The 16,128-nt window shown below is 51.5% G+C and overlaps 1 protein-coding gene across 3 annotated transcripts in view; it reads left to right on the top strand.

Annotated features, from left to right (window-relative positions):
* Positions 1-2,300: 2,300 nt before the first annotated feature.
* The window catches only part of Igsf9b (immunoglobulin superfamily member 9B), a 47,767-nt gene continuing 33,939 nt past the window's right edge, over positions 2,301-16,128 (top strand). For all 3 annotated transcript variants that reach the window (XM_026394687.2, XM_026394688.2, XM_077797798.1), the window contains exons 1-3: positions 2,301-2,364; positions 13,159-13,356; positions 15,211-15,357. In XM_026394687.2, coding sequence (XP_026250472.1) covers positions 2,301-2,364; positions 13,159-13,356; positions 15,211-15,357 — 409 coding nt within the window. The remainder of the gene's footprint in view (positions 2,365-13,158; positions 13,357-15,210; positions 15,358-16,128) is intronic.

The raw sequence follows: 16,128 nt of genomic DNA, 5'->3' as shown, positions 1-16,128 counted from the left end.
GGGAGTATATATTTTGTATCTGGAGAGTGGAAACTCTCTGCTTTCTTATCATCATGTGAGCTGCTTCCCTCTGCCACAATCTTTGCCATGATGTCTTGTCTTACCTCTAGCCCCAAGGAATGGAAACTGCTGTCTATGGATTGAGACTCTGAAACTATGAGCCTCTAAATCAACTTTGCCTCCTCTAAATTGTGTTGGTTGAGTCTTTTAGTCACAGAAGCAAAAAAGCTGACTAAAAACACTTTGAGTGAGCACAATTAAACCATTTCTAAACTATAGCACCAATCCTGCAAATGGATTCCAGTAAGACTTCACAGTTCTAGGATTCAGGGAGATTGTGCGTGTGTGCCTGCGCTAAGGGTGGAGTTGTTATTTTGGGGGTATTCTGTTTGGGAATTAGTACACCAATGAGGCCTAGAGCTTCCAGCTCACTTCATAGTCCCAATAAAGGCATTTGGTCTTGAAAGAGAACCTAAGTCAATGGTTCAGGTAGAGTTGTCCCCAGAGTGATATATCTTGAGTGTGTTTGCTTGAATAGAGTGGGTGGGTAGGTAGCAGGTTACTTAAGAGTTCTGGTGCTACAGATGATATTCAGATGTCAAACTTTACTAGTGTATTTGCTATTCTGCTTGGGGTCCCAGCTTTCTATCTCTTGTCTGGTAGTGAGCTAAGAGAGTTCAAGTTTCAGGGAAGGCTGTTTCTCCATCTTCAAGACTACTTTCTATGCAAGGTGTGTGTTTCTGTGCATGTGTGTTTTCCTAAGAGTAAGTCTCCTTGTTCTTTTGGAAGCTTCATGTCCTAGAGGCAGGGCTTTGTGGCTAATGAGGGCTCTAAGCTGGTGAAATTCTTGAGCTCTCCTTTGCTGTCCCTTTGTCTTCCTTCCTTGGCCAACAGCCCACCTTAGGGAGCAGTGTGATTCTTACCACTGCTTTCACTCCTTGAAAGAACAAACATCTTCACTGCAGCCTCAGCATGCTGGGTGTGAGGTGATTGTAGTAGATGTTTCCATGACACTCATTTATTCCTTCTGCAAATACAACTGTATTGGGGGAGGGGACGAGGAGAGGCTAGAGTAGGAAGATTGGGAAATATGAAGACCACCCAAGATCTGTAATTATTTTTCTCTGTAGGAATAAGAGGCTCCTCCCTTTCTCTGGGTCTTCTCCACCCCCAAGCCTCTAAACTGCTCCCCAAATTCATCTTGGTTTCAAGTTGCTGAGAGGCGGCTAGGCACTGAGTAAGGTGGGGAGGGTGGGATCATGTGCAGGAGGAAGCAGCGTTTATTTAGGAGAGGGGGGAAAAACTTTTATTACTGAAAGTTGGGATTTAGTAATGATGAGCAACGAGGACCGGCACTGGGGGTGGCAGTGTGTACATTGTGTTCTAGAGGGGTCTATGACACGCCTCAGCTGAGTCAATGACTCATTTAAAATCTCGCGACTTTTAGAGGTCATTTTAGTCATCCCCCTGCCTTCAGGCTGGATGGAGCCTAACTTGATATCACGTTTCGTGGAGGTGGTGTATCGCTCTGGGCTAAGAGTGTCTGTGTGTGTAAAGGAGTGGGGGTGGGGGAGGCAGCGCGTGACCTCTTTGGAAAAGATCTCCAGCGAAGGACATTCCGGAGCTTCCCCAGGCTGCCCGCTCCAGGGTTTCCCCATCACTGAATCAGCATGGTTCTCCCGGGAACTGCTTTTTGCTGGATGGAAACCGGATGTTGGGTTCCCTGGGTGGGCGGGGGCTCCATCCCCTCAGACTTGTCGGGGGTAATTGAGACTCTTACGGTCCCGTTAGCCAGCCCGAGAAGCTAGCTCTTCTTTCACCTTTAACTTGCCATGCAGTGTGAAGAGAGAACAGAATACAGCGAAGACGCTACAACGCCTTCTCCCAGGCAATGCGCATGATTCTGCGGCTCTATGCTTGCCACACTTCAACGCACCTTGAAATGGGCTCGCCTCCTTCGCGCCAAGACGGGCAGATCTTTTAACCAATCGGTCCGCAGACTTATGAAAACAGACCAATAAATAGGCGGTGGGGGCGGGCCCAGAGGCAGGGCTAGGCTTCACCGTAGAACTGGCTGTGCTTTGCCTCCACTAGTAGTGCAGGTGCCGCTGCGCTGGGGCCGGGGAGGCTGCGCGCCGAGCCAAGCTGAGCCAGGGAGGGATGGAGAGCGGGCAGCCCGGGTTGCAGAAGCACCGGCGCGGGTCGTAGGCGGGCGAGATACGGGCGCTCGGGCACGAGAAGTGTGCGGGTGCAAGAGCACTTTGAGATAGGATGAGGCTCTTGGCTGGCGCGGTAGTACTATGATTTGGTATGTGGCCACTTTGATAGCAAGTGTGATCAGCACCCGAGGTCTTGCGGCTCAAGGTGAGTTGAAGTGCAGCGTCCCTCCTCTGCCCCTCCCGGCGCTCTCAGCCCTTTGCTCCTGGCTCTAGCTCCCCGACTCCGTAGAACGCCGCTGCTTATTGCGGGTGAGGCTCCAGCTCTGGCCAGGCGCGCCTCGGGGCACTAATGGGGAGGGCCTGGGGGCCGCGGGCTGGAGGACCCCGGCGGGAAGGGGCTAGAGCAAATAGGCTACCCGGCACTTGAGGAAAGAATGTTTTGGAATCGTGGTCGACTTAGCTCACCTTGGGCCCTGTGGTCCACACCGGCACCTCGAACCCTTTGCCTCTAGTTGGAGCAGCTTCCTATTCGAGCTTTGGGGGAGGCAGTGGCTCTCCTAACTCTGACTGCTGGGGAGTTTGCAGGTCATCTGGCAGTCTGCAGCACGTTCCAGCCCGGTGCAGTGCCACTGCTCCACTGAAGGGTTCTTACTGAGAGGCACGACACCGAGGCTTGGGACTCTGCACCCACGTCTAAGAGACAGGGTTCTCGGCCCAGCGGGCAGCTACCGCTCCAGCTCACGCCCCTTCTGCCCATACAGCTTGGCAGTTGGAGGTCGGATCACTCGCTGGGGCGGGGGTCCTTAGACACCTAGTGAGAAGAGAATTGATGAATCCGGCAGAGGAGAGCCCGCTTTGGGCTGGCCCTGACAGTCTCCCGCGCCGGTTTTAGCCGCACCTGGGCCCCGGCCAAGCAAAAGTTCCCCGGCAGCGCGTCGCAGGAGCGACGACCTCATGCTGCCTTCCCTAGCTACAAGGCAGAGCTTTCTAGGGGCGAAGGCGACGGCGACGCGGGAGATGTCCCCACTAATGCATCAAAAATGGGGTGGGGGATTTTCCTCTTTCTGCTTTCTCTGTTCTGAGTGGGAGAAGAAGCAAGAGGGAACCCTTGTGTTGGGTGATGCGTGCGTGAGCGCGCGGGCTTTTGCTTTGGAGACCGGCAGAGCGACCTGCGAGCCTCTGGGTGGCACCCCCGGCTCTCAGCCCTTGTATGGAAGTAGAAGCGGAGCCTGGAGGCTGCCCCGACTCTGAGCTCATGGTTCTCAGCGCGCACACACGACCTGGTTGAGGGCAAGTTCACAGAGCCTGTAGGAGATGGCGGCTGGAGAGAACCGGTCTGTAGGTGGAAGTAGGCGGTGGAGACCCGCCAACTAGCGCACCCACTCTCAGCAGAAGGGGTCTGCGGGAGGCGTCCTTTCCAGGGTCTTCTCGCCTCCTTGTCTAGGCCTGTGTTTGTGTGTGTTGAGGCGGGGGGAGGGTGATTTAAGAAAGTTTCTGGAATGGAATATGTCGCTATGCTACTTGGGAGGGGGACATCTGAAAACAGAAGGAGCGAAGGGTGAAGGGAAGGATGATTTAGTCAAGTGGTATGTTTATTTGAATAGTTTTGAAACTCTCCATTTGTCAGGTGGGAAAACTGAGTCTAGGTTGACTGCCAAGGTTTATGGATTGAGAGTGGAGGTGAGGTGACTCGGGTTATGCCCAAGAATATTTGCCTCATCCTCATCCTCTCCCCTGTTTCCTTGTAGTCTTCCTATGTCCTCATCCTCCTCCCCTCCAGTTTTTGGTATGTTCCTGCTATGGGACTGTCGCTGAAAGCACAAAAGGATGTGCTGGGATCTTTGAATAGAAGAGACACTGAAGGAAGGCTCTGATATAGCTTCTAAACCTAAGCCAGGGTAGGGGCAATGGACTTTAAAAAAAAAATTTAAAGTTTATGCACAGAATAAAGGCAAATGGATTTATATTGCAGCAACACACAAAATGTCAAGACAGGAAGAACTTCTCAACATTTCAGGTTGTTGGGCATGAAGGTTATGCCTTCTTATAGAGTGCAGAGGTCCTTCTGTCTGAGATGGTTTGGCATGCACCCCTTTCTGAAAGCAGGGATATCCTTATTGGTCTCAGGGTCTTTTTACCATAGTGGCTCTAGGTATGGTGGCTAGGGACCTAGGTTTAGAGTTAAATCACCTGGATTTAAGACGTGGCTCTACCACTTGCTGACCCTGTGACCTTGGATAAATTGCTTGACCTCTCTAAATGTCACTTGCCTCAGTGGAAAATGGGTTAATAGTATGAGCTTATAGTTTCCCCCCACCCAAAACATTAGTGTTATAAAGAAACAAGTGGCTACCTGTTATATGTTATACAGTATGTGCTCATTAAATGTTAACATTATTTCAATATTTCTGGGATTCCTGGCCCCTCCTCTACTTTTTCCTCTTTGGTCCACTTGGGACCCTTTTGGGACTGTTTGGGGAGAAGTTAAGGGGACTGCCTCTGTCAGAATTGGAGATCCCTTTATGGACTGACCTTGTCTGGGCAGAGCCTCTTGTTTCCCTGCATTCAGAGACATGTGCAGGGTGTGCAATCTTCAGAGCTACTTGGAAATCCTTCTAAAGGTCTGCAGAGCTCAATTGTTAATGGACAAAGGCTTAGGGAAGGATGCAAAACCTAGCCTTTGGAGTGAGTGGGTGTCTCCTCCTGTGAGCAGCACCAGCCAATGTTGGGGTGCTGGTGGGACTCCTTGTGAGAGCTCAGCTATTCTCTGCCTGTCAGAGGTGACTTCTGGGGAGATCCCTAAACTGGAAGGACATTTGGATGCCACTCTAGGATTTGGCTGACGCAGGGGCTGCTTGGGCAGAGGGTAAAATAGGATGAGTTCCTCAAGCCATGTTGGTTTAGGACTGGGTCAACCCAGGGATATGGGACAAATATGGAGATAGACTTCTTTTTTTGACTTTGGTGGTGTGTGATTGAGGTCATTGGATAGGTTGGGAGGGTGAGGAAAAGAGAGGGACTATTGGTATAGTTTCCTCATCCCAGATGCCTGCCTAGCAAGTCGAGGGGAGTTTCCACACTGTGGGAATACCCTGGGCCTTGCTTGGCTCATTCTGAACCTCAGACATAGTGGGAAGTCTGGGCTTTATTCTCAAGGCTGCCTCCCCTCTTTGCCACAAATCCTATGGTTGAATTATTCCTGCCTCCAGTATCCCCAGATAAAGTGGAATTTTGACTCAGATCTTGATGGTGGTTGGACCAGTGCCCTCTATTCTCTCCCTGGTTTTGACCTACCCTTTGTCCTTTGGCATTGAAGATAGGAGAGAGGAGGTTTAAACCTCACTGGTCCTATCAAATGAGAAGACTTGGCCCAGGAAGTGTTCACTGTGTGTGTGTGTGTGTGTGTGTGTGGTGTGTATGTGTGTGTGTGTGTGGTGTGTTTGTGTATATATGTCCCCAGTGCATATATGTTGGAGTCAGGGGTGTGTCTGGCAGCCTGTACCCTGGGAGAAGCTGGGGAGGCCATGTTTTGGAAAGGGGATGGTCAAGAGACAGTGAGAAGAACAAGCTTTCAGCTGTTGGCCTGTAGCTTGACATATGCCAATCTCTGCAGTTGTCAGGTCCTAGGTCCTAGTTGGTTTCATGTTTATGGTTCTGAGACAGAAAGCTAGAATCTGGTTACCTGAGGAGCAAAGACTGCCTCTCTGAGAAATGCTGAAACCTATTCCCTCTCTGGCCCTCCCTCCTATACCTTCCTCTCTGCCCTTTTCCCAGCCAGGTGCCAGCTCTCAGAGGCTGACCCTCTGTATGCATTCTCCCTTGGCCCACTCCTTCTCAGCCCTGCTGGATCCTGGCTTGTTTCCCCATAGCCTTCCTGTTTGCTGAGCTGAAGATGTGGGGGTGGGTGATAAACCCCATAGAAGGCAGGGCCTGAGATTTAACCAGTTCTCTTCTCCAGGAGAGTCTCCTTCCCCAACATCCTATGGCCTTCTCGGCTGGGGTTCAGGGTCCCTAGGGAGAAGTCTTCTTCCATTTGCTTGCTGGGATGCTTGCTTGCTGGAATGTGTTAAGCAACTTGTTAAGAATGGATTTCAATGGTGAAAAGATCTGTAATTGGTGAGAACTTCTAGATGTGAGTGTGTGTGTGTGTGTGTGTGTGTGCGGCGCGCGCGTGCTTGCGTGTGAGTGTGTGTATATCTGAATGTGTCCCTGCATTGTATGCATACCTGTATGTGTGTGCATTTGTATATATAACTGTATGTATACCTGCACTTGTATATGTATTCCCATATATGTGCACAGGTTTGTGTACAGCCTTTTGTATGTTATATATGTGTGTGCAAGCACCTGTGTATATATGTGCACATATGTGGACTGCAGCAGGGCAAGGTAGTTAGGTGCAGCCATGAGGTAGGAGCTACTTCTCCCCTAGTGCTGTGGGTGGCAGTGAGACTACTGCTTCAGTATATTCCTTGCTTTCTGATCCCCTTGCTCTGTACCTGAGTCTAGGCATCTCAGCAATTATTAACATTAAAGGATGGCTGGGGTTCTAGAGAGAAAACTTAAATGGTAGGACAGAGTCTGAGCTTATGGGGACACTGAAAATGGCCTATCTGTCTAAAAGGGGAACTGTGGCATCAGATGCCATCATCCAGGCATAGTGTAGAACACAGAAGGGGCTGGGTCCCTGGGGAGGTGGGAGAGGAGGCAGGGGTGGGAGAGGCAGCTTATAGTCAGCCCCCACCCATTGCCCAGGGGCACTGCCAATGGGTGTTGGCCTGGTCTGCTAGAGGCAGCTGACCTATTTTTCGTAAGAATCTTCCTGCTTTTCTGTTCTCTCTTGCGTGAATAAGCAGAAGAGTGGTGAGCAGAGATGGGGCCTCTGTCCGTGAGGGTTTTTGAGAAAGATTCCATGGGGCCATGGCTGTGAGGGAGGTCTCTGTCAGCCCGACGATCCTTTTGAGAAGACAGGGGACTGACAAGCATCCTTTCCCCCCTTGTAGTCCCTTACTTCATTCCTGGTCACATGTGCCCATTGAGACAGGGCTGTGGCATACAACTTGCACACAGGCAAATATTGTATGAGGTGAGTCACTGTCCTCATTTTCTGGCTCCAGAGTAGGGAGTGTTGATGTTTCACCAGAAGTAAATATGGAACTTTGATTTCCCACTTAGGAATTGTGCCAATTTGGCCCCTTACCCCAGGATCCTGGCCTGGTGACAGGCCTAGCCTGTAATGCCCTCACTGGGCTGGCCTTGCTGCCTGCCTTCTGGCTTGGGGGTGAGTGTACAGGGGCAGGCCTGTGCCCAGGTGGTAGGGAAAGAGTTGTGGGTATGGGAGGGGGTGTGGCTTCACTTTTCTGCTGAGGAGCCATTAAAGGAGCAGAACTGAGATTGAATTACTGACTTCCTTCCTGCCAGTGGCTCTTGGGGAAAGGGCTCTTGGAAATACAATCTAGCCAAGCAAATTAAGGTTGCTAATAGCATCTCTGCCTCACCAGCTGCTGGGGGGAGCCCAGCTCAGAAGGAGAGGCACCCACAGAATGAAGGAGTCAGCCATTCCTGTCTCCTACTCCAGTACCTTGCTTTTCATAGTAAGGTTGCTAAGATTTCTGGATAGGCTTACTTTAGGCACACCTGACCTCTGACTGTAGACCCTGAGGCTTGCTGGGGAGGTACAGCTGGACAGGCTGTGAAGACACTGGTGGGGAGGGTAGGGGTGTGCTTCCTAGAGGCAGAGGGATCTCCAAGGTGGTCTCTAGCCCACCTGCCTTGTGAGAAGAACAGAACAACTTCTTTGTCTGGGCACAGGTCTCTTCTCCAAGCCAGACTTTCTGGGTGTTTCCTTTGCTTTGGGCAGTAGAGAGCCAGCCTCTGCCTTCCTCACGCTGTCCTCTGGGTGTGAGCCTCCCACTTGGTGAGAGCCCTGAGTCTGCCTGCTTCCTGGAATCTCCTGGAGCCTCCTGGCTTGTTGAGGAGGAGGGATTGGGGGACTATTGGGGGCTGCGCCTTTTTTGGACTCAGCAGGGATTATTTTTAGACTGGCAGATGGAGGTGGCGGTGGCTGTCGCTGGTATTATTAGACAACAGGCCTGTGGTTTGAGAGTCTAGTGCCCAGAGGAGGAGGAAGAGGAGGAGGCTGCAACAAGGATTAATGAGCCTTGGAGGCTGATGCTCAGCCCGAGTCCCTGCCCTCCCTCAGCTACCACCAGACTTAGGCAGGGGCTCCAGGTTCTCAGACAGAATTACATTCATGCTATGGCGGGTCAGAGATGCTCCAGCTACCTTCTGAGACAGGCCTGCCCAGTAATCCTTCTTGGGTCCTCCTGGGCTGCAGAATCTGGACTCCCAGAACCTGTCCAGAGTATGGGGTGAGAGTGACTAAGCTCTATGCCTCAATGAAGGGGTGGGGCTGTAAAAGAGAGGGCTTGGTTTTCTAGGTCTGTGGTTGGGGCAGGAGGGTGGCATAAAGTGCGAATCCGGATTTTGCCACCTGTTACCTGGATAACTTTGGGGTAGGCACATAGCCTCACCATTTGCACAACAGAGAAAATAGTATTTGTGGCAAGGTGGCCATTGAGGGTGTTCAGTGAGATCGATTTCACAGAGCCTGGTAGGTAATAGAGTTTTGCCTGCTGAGGCTTTCTCTGCCTTGCTCTTATCTCTTTCCCTACAATTTAGATTGTTTCCAAGACTCAGGACCCTTCTTACCCAGCTCCAGGCTTTAGTGTTGGATGTGCAGCCATGTCAGGCCCTGGACACCTTGTTGTTCTGTGCCTACAGTGGGGGTCTGCTGGCAGCCCTGGACTTAGTCACCCACTGGGTACCACCTGGCCCAGGGAGTGGGAGATTTGTATCCTATGGGCTTTTTGAAAGGTCAGCCAGCCCATGGGGAGCCACCTCAAAATCCCTGCCTGCCCCTCCTTTTCTTCCCTGCCAGAGTGGCAGAGCTCCAAGGTGGGCTGGTCAGCCCCCCAAGATGCAGATTGGCTAGGCTCAGGGTGTCTAGTTTTCTGCCTTCTGGATAAAGGGTATATGTGACCTGTGGCTCTTCATAGCCTTTTTCTTAATGTGCTCACCTTCTGCCAAGGCCAGTTTCCTCTCTGGATGGATAAGCTTGGCTCCTCTGGGCCCCTTACTAGCTGCTGTGAAGGGGAGGGGTTAGGGTCCCCTGTCCTCAAGCACTCTCCCTTCTCTTCCCTCTGCTTTCCCTTCCTCTGTCTTTTCTTTACTCCAGCTGGCCCTGCTGAAAAAGAAAACCTGCCTGGATGCCCAGGCTTAGTTTTGTATCCCCCTCATTCTGGGGTGCTGTGAGGGTCTGTGTCTTTGTGTCCCTGTGTTCCTCTTTGTTGTGTTGTACCCCTGAGCTGTCTCCTGGTTGGGCTTGGCCTGTGTCTGGCTAGTAGGAGGCCCAGCCCATCTGGGCCTCCCTCCCTCCTTGCTTCTGTATCTCTTTCACTCCTGGCTTTGGGTTTGGTTTCCTCCTGTGTTTGAGCTTTTTGTATCTCCTCCATTAAGCCCCTCTTCTCTCTTTACTGCCAGCCTGATTTCTCTCTCTCTCTCTCTCTCTCTCTCTCTCTCTCTCTCTCTCTCTCTCAGCATTTCTGGAGACAGTGTTGTATTAGATACACTCTTGTGCAGAAAGGATCAGCTTAGGGAGAAGTACTTGTGGGTGATGGGGTGAGAGAACATGATCTGTGCTTGTGCAAGTGTGTGTGTGTGTGTGTGTGTGTGTGTGTGTGTAGGCAAATAAGAAAAGCAGATGAATATTTTAGGATCCAGAAAACCTGGAGGCCTTAGGCTGAGAGTGGAGGCTGGGATTAGCCTGCCCCCTCTGCTTTGTTTTTTCTTTTATTTAAACATAGTTGTAGATGGACAGCATGCCTTTATTTTATTTATTTATTTTTATGTGGTGCTGAGGATCGAACCCAGTGCCTCACACATGCTAGGCAGATGCTATGCCACTAAGCCACAACCCCTGCAACCCCCTGCTTTCTTTTGGAGAAATCCTTCTCATTTTGTTGTGTCATCTTTGGGATGTGTCATGTCTGTAGCTGCTTCTCTGTGGTTGAAAAGTTCCTCCAGAGGAGATGCTAGGTGACTGAGGCCAACTGCTTTGTGGGTGGGCCTTATGCTGGGGGCTTAGTGCTAAGCTCAGGGGCCGACTGGGGCTGGAGGTGGCAACCTGGAACCTTCACCAATACCCTGGAAGAGAGGCGTGAAGGAGGCTGCTTCATTTCCATGCAGTGAGAATAAAGCAAGGCTAGGTGCAAATGAGCAGCTGGCACTGTGGGAAGCCATGTCAAAGCCCACCTGCCTCTTGGTATTGCCCCCCACAGCCTTCAACCCCAGCAGCCAGCTCTCCAGAGCAGTTTCACTGTTAGAAGTGCTCAGCTGTTCCCCTAGCTCTGTTCTCCTGCTTAGATTCTAGGGCCAAAGAAGCCCCTCACTCTATCTTTCCCAGGTACCCTGGCTCCTGGGAATAACTTCCTTCACTACCACCAGGTTCCTGTGGTTTGTTTCTTCATCTGTGCTGTGGATACTCAGTTGTTGAGTGTGTATATGCACATACTTGTATGCATATGTATGCTCATACAAATGTGCACATACATGCACACGTGCTGCTTCTCCTGCTTGCTCAGGTGCTGCTGTTCAATGTTCACCCGTTCCTCTTGGTCCAGCCTTGGCCTTTGTGCAGATGCGGTAGGCAGGCTCCCCTACTCAGGTGCCTCTGGGGGTGTGGGCGAGGCGCCAGCTGCAGCTGGGCTCTCTCCTTTCCCTAAGGGACCTTGCTGCAAACCTAGCCTGAAGCAAGGTTGGGGGAGGGGGAGTTGGGAAACCTGCTGGGGCCTCGGGCAGGTGAGTGCAACACTCTGCTTTGCTCCAAAAATACTCTGTGATCTTAGCTCTTTCTCTAGAAAACAGTGATGTCACCGGGAGCCAATCAGCTTCTGGGAGGGCTTGCCTCCTCCTCCTCCTCTTCCTTCCGCAAGTCGAGAGGAGGGGGAGGGAGAAGAATGAGACACTCACACAGACGACATACAGACAGACACACAGAAATTCACAGAAGCACACATGAACATAGAGACCCCTTCCCCCCAGTCAAGCAAAACCCCTTCCCCTCCCACAAGCCAGTAGAAATCTTGGACCCCTGTTCCCTAACACACACACACACACACACACACACACACACACACACACACACGAATAGAAACAGAAACAGGGAGAAAGGCAGGCAGGTAGACAGAATCACCCACACAGAGTGGGAGCAAGAGACAGAGAGACTTACAGAGAGACAGAGACATGGAGAAGGATCCAGAGGAATTCAGAGACATGGGAAGTGGGGAAAGACATACATAATAGACAAACATAAAGAACCAGAGAGAGAGACACACACACACACAGAAAGAAGGAGAGAGAGAATGGAGAAACAGATACAGAGAAGGAGCCAGAAAGAGAGAGGAAGACAGAGAAAAATAGACACAGGAGACACAGAGACAGAGATATGTAGAGAGACATAGAGGAGACAAAGACAGAGAGAAAACTGACAGAGGTAGACACAGGACACACACATACTCGCAGCCAGACACAAAGGCATAAATGAGAGAGAGAGGTGGGAGCCCACAGGGGTCAGAGATGCAGACAGTCAGACCTAGGTGGACAAAGATCCAAAGATCAGTGCTGCTCTCCTCTGGCATCCTCTCTGGGTGGGAGGGCCCGCAGACTTCTGGCTTTGAGCCTGCAGTCAGTTGGTTGCTGTCCTAGGTGCTGCCCTGGAGAGTAGAGATGCTCACACTGGACTGGGAGGGTCGGGGATGGGGAAAGCCTGTGGTAAGCTTGGGAGTGGTGGGTAGAACAGGGGAGGAAGGGGACAAGGCTTCCCCTTTCACTGGATGTACTAGACAAGGTGACCTTGCCAGCTGCCTTGCTGTGTCTGGTCATGGAGGAGACCTGGTATGGGAGGAATGTCTGCTGGAGGTAGGCTGCACACATGCCTGTTTGGAGTCCAGGAGTGGGTGCTGTGGGCATGGACAGTACTCCTGTGGTTTAGTCTTTTCACTGCTTGTGTGGGGTTGGGGGTTTCTCACTCCTGCTTCCTTCCTTGCCACCCCCCACACCGCACCCACTGCCAGCCAGGATGGGTGTGTCCTATCTAGCTGCCTGGTTTTGATGTTCTCTGCCAAAGGCAGGGACCAACACAGGGTTCCCCTTCTCCGCCCCCAGCATCCTACTCTCCTAATGGTGATGTCTGGGGCTTCTGTGAGAATCAGCTCCATTTGGGGCTTGGAAACTGGAGGACTGCAGCCCCTCCCACTCCCCTCTGCAGCAGGGCTGGCTCTGTGTGCTGGTAGGAGGAGGGGCTGGAGAAGCCAGCTCAGACTGGTGGGGTTTTCCCTCTGGTGTTGCCATGAGCAGCCTCAGCTTTTCTTGTTAGGGATTCCCCTGATCCTGTATGGAGTACTCTTGTTTAGTGCTGTGAACATCAGGCTGAATTGGGGGTGGGGCAGTGGAGGAGAGCTGGCTCTGTCATCTACCAGGCTCTAGTGGGAAACATCTTGCTTCAGGGAGACTATTTCACATTCCCAGGCCCTGAGGCCTTTCCACCTCCATGTCTATGGCTCCTTATAATTCTGGTAGGGGATGTTGTCCCAGTGGAACAGGGCACAATTATGCCTGCTGTTCTCTGGAATTGGGGAGGGAAGGTCTGGCTTCTAGGACTGAAAAAATTACTTCCCTCTCCTTTCTTCCTTTTAGCCCCCAGCTTTGTGGATGCCCAAAGGCCCCCAGGGCAGAGAGACCTACGAATAGACAGGTGGAGAGCAGGTGGAGGGTATACTGGGACCTCTCAGGGAAAGCAGGTGGGATAAGCCTAGGATTTGAATGGAGGATGGTTTTAACAAGGGAAGCAGAGGCCACCCTTTGATAAGGGGTGCATAAGGCTGCTGGAGCAGGATCTCTTTGTCACCTTTCCATGTCCCAACTTGGTTGTCTCCATTAGGTGCCCACGGCCTGCGAGAGGAGCCCGAGTTTGTGACTGCAAGAGCTGGCGAGGGCGTGGTCCTGCGATGCGATGTGATCCACCCGGTGACAGGACAGCCCCCGCCCTATGTTGTAGAGTGGTTCAAGTTTGGGGTCCCCATTCCTATCTTCATCAAGTTTGGCTACTACCCGCCCCACGTGGACCCCGAGTATGCAGGTAAGGTTTGGATACTGAGCCCTGCCCCCTCGGGAGACTTAGGACCTGAGGGCAGTGGGTACTATAAACCTGAGGACAAGATCTTCCTCTCATTTTGACCTTTCTGCTCCAATTCAGGCCTTAGTGGTCACCCATGAGTTCCCAAGTGCCTTTGCTTTTGTCTCTATCAGTTTTTATCTTTGTCTTGACTGTTCCATTATCTCTGTTTTTCACCATTTCTGCCTCTTTGCTCCCATCTTTTCCCACTGATAGATTTTCATTAAGTGGCAGGAGGGGAGGAAATAGGAGACAGACTTAAAGCCCTCCTAAACCACACAGCTGGGGGTTTGGAGAGAGGCCAGAAGTCCCAGGGCAAGCTAGAGAGAGAGGCCCCACTGTGAGAAAGCAAGGACTCCCTCTCCAGGGAAGGAGAGGAGTCAGACTGCCCCACCCTTAGGCAGGTGTGCTGCAGAATCTCCAGTCTGATTAGGCCCACTCACTCCCTCCTGGTTCTGAAGTTGGGGTGGCCTTCCATCCCTAAGTGTAGTGTGCATCTCCATGCCCCCGCCTACCCGCCCATCTGTGCCCCTGGCAGGTGTCAGTCTCTGTCTCTTCTGCCACCTGTCCTCCCCTTCCCTTGGCCCTGTTTGTGTCCTGCTCTGCAATTACTCTGTCAGCAGTGGCCTCCCTGTGACTCACTGCTGCCGCCGCCAGCCTGCCAGGGAGGAGGGTGTGGGGTGTGTGTGGTGTGTGTGTGTGTGTGTGTGTGTGTGTGTGTGTATGAGTGAGTGAATGTCTGTGAGGATGAACATAGGCTGGTATTGCGAGGAAGACAGGAAACAGGCAGGGCACTGCTTTTATTTTGTCTTTGTTGTGGCTTATGAGGTCTGAGTTGCCTTCCTCTAAGAAGGCTTCTTTTTCTGTCTCTCTTTCTTCTGAGCTAATATCTCTCACTCTCCTTTTGGCTGGGCTTGGTTTTAATAGTTTGTTTTTAGGCAGATTTCCAGTGCCAAACCAGGAGGAAAACAGACAGAAGTGGGGATATTGAGTTGGAGTAAAGGTGGGCTGAAGGGGACCCTGAGGGCTGCTTTTTCCTGCTTGTGTGCAGGAAGGGGTCCTGCAACAACACTTACTTTCTCAGTGCTTGGAATATCACAGGAATTGCCTCCTGATGGAGTTAAGGAAGGGTGGCTGCAGTATTTTTGCTATGTTTGCCCACCCTTCCCTTCCTTGTCCTCAGGTTTATGGGAGTCTCTGGGTTTTATTGAGATATGTAGTTTTTCTGGCTCTGGCAGCAGGATGAGGAGGACCCCTAGTCCTGATTCCTGGCCTGCCTTCCTTCTGCCCTACCATAGGGAAGGCAGAAACAGATAGAAGCTGAGTGAGGCAGTTCTGGGCACCCTGCCTAGGATAGGTATATTGCTCAACTGGAATGGAGATGCACTGGGACCTTCTGGATACCCCTGGCCTATTCTTTTCTATTCTTACCCTCTCTCTTTCATCTCTTCTCAGCTCTGTATCCATCTGCTTTTCTTTCTTTTTTTTTTTGTTTGTTTCAAGAGAGCTCCAAAAGAATGGGAGTGTTCTAAGGAGATGAAGGTTTTCTCAGTGCCAAGTGCACTGAACTGCCAGTGTAGGCTGGGGCAGGGCCAGCTGGGGAGGGACAGTGGCTCCATGGCCAAGTGTCATGCCTTTCCCTTTACTACCTGCAGCTGGCAAGGATGGGTGCCAGCTGTCATTTTGGGGCCTTGCTGTGGGAAGTGATCTGAAGGTTGTAATGGGTCTCCTGTCTTTAGCTTGGTTTGGGGTGGGGGTAGCAAGCTGCTGTTCTTGCCCTGATGGCCTCTTGGGCTTTTGTCCACTGTGTTTCTCCAGGCCGGGCCAGTCTTCATGATAAAGCATCCCTGCGGTTGGAGCAGGTGCGCTCTGAGGATCAGGGCTGGTACGAGTGCAAAGTGCTCATGCTGGACCAGCAGTATGACACCTTCCACAACGGCAGCTGGGTGCATCTCACCATCAACGGTGCGTATGGGCCCCCTTCCTGGAAAGAGCCCAAGAAGACCTCCTCTGAGGGCCTGCTCTAGAAGGAACCCCATCCCTTCCCCCAATTCTTGCTGCAGAGGAGCCTGGACAAACCTTGGCCCCATGAGATTTCTGCTCACTCCTCTGCCTGCCTCCATTGTCTTCCTGGAGCCTCTGGGGTCAGTGGAGGTGCATAGAAGCAGCAATTCCCTATGTGCAAGGTGGTCTCAGAGTTCCTAAGAGGGAGGTGGGAATCTGCTTCTGGAAACCAGGAGGGCTAATACTAGTGTCATTCCAGCTTTGGGATATTAGTGCTACCCCAGAGAGTGCATTCCCTCTCTCCAGTGGAGTTCCTGGAGTCTAGTATTAGTGTTTTTAGGTTGATATTGTGGTTTCCTGTTAAGTATATTTATTTGGGTAATAAGTATTGAGGGTCTATTATGCGCCTAGCCTTGCACCAGATGATGGGTAAATAACAGTAAGGAAACCCAGACGCAGTCTCTGTTTGTACACAGTTTACCAGCTAATAAAATGTAAGAATCCTGGCAAGAGGAACAATTTTAATGGCTGTCAGTTATTTATAGCTCAGGTTAAATGGATCATGCTGCGTACAGATGTTTTTCAAATATCCATATGGGGGCAAGGGAGCTTGAGTGAACTTGCCCAGATCCTTTGTGTTGGCTGAGGCTGGGGGCCTGGGTCTATGATGGTGATGTCACTAGAGGCTGAGTCTTCAGGGTCTCCTCAGAGGGAGAATGTACCCTCTGTGTC

The sequence above is a fragment of the Urocitellus parryii genome, chromosome 4 (genome assembly GCF_045843805.1).
Source record: "Urocitellus parryii isolate mUroPar1 chromosome 4, mUroPar1.hap1, whole genome shotgun sequence".
In the NCBI taxonomy this organism is placed as follows: Eukaryota; Metazoa; Chordata; class Mammalia; order Rodentia; family Sciuridae; genus Urocitellus; species Urocitellus parryii.
Note: the sequence above shows the minus strand (reverse complement) of the source record. Positions and strands in the feature narration are given on the sequence as shown.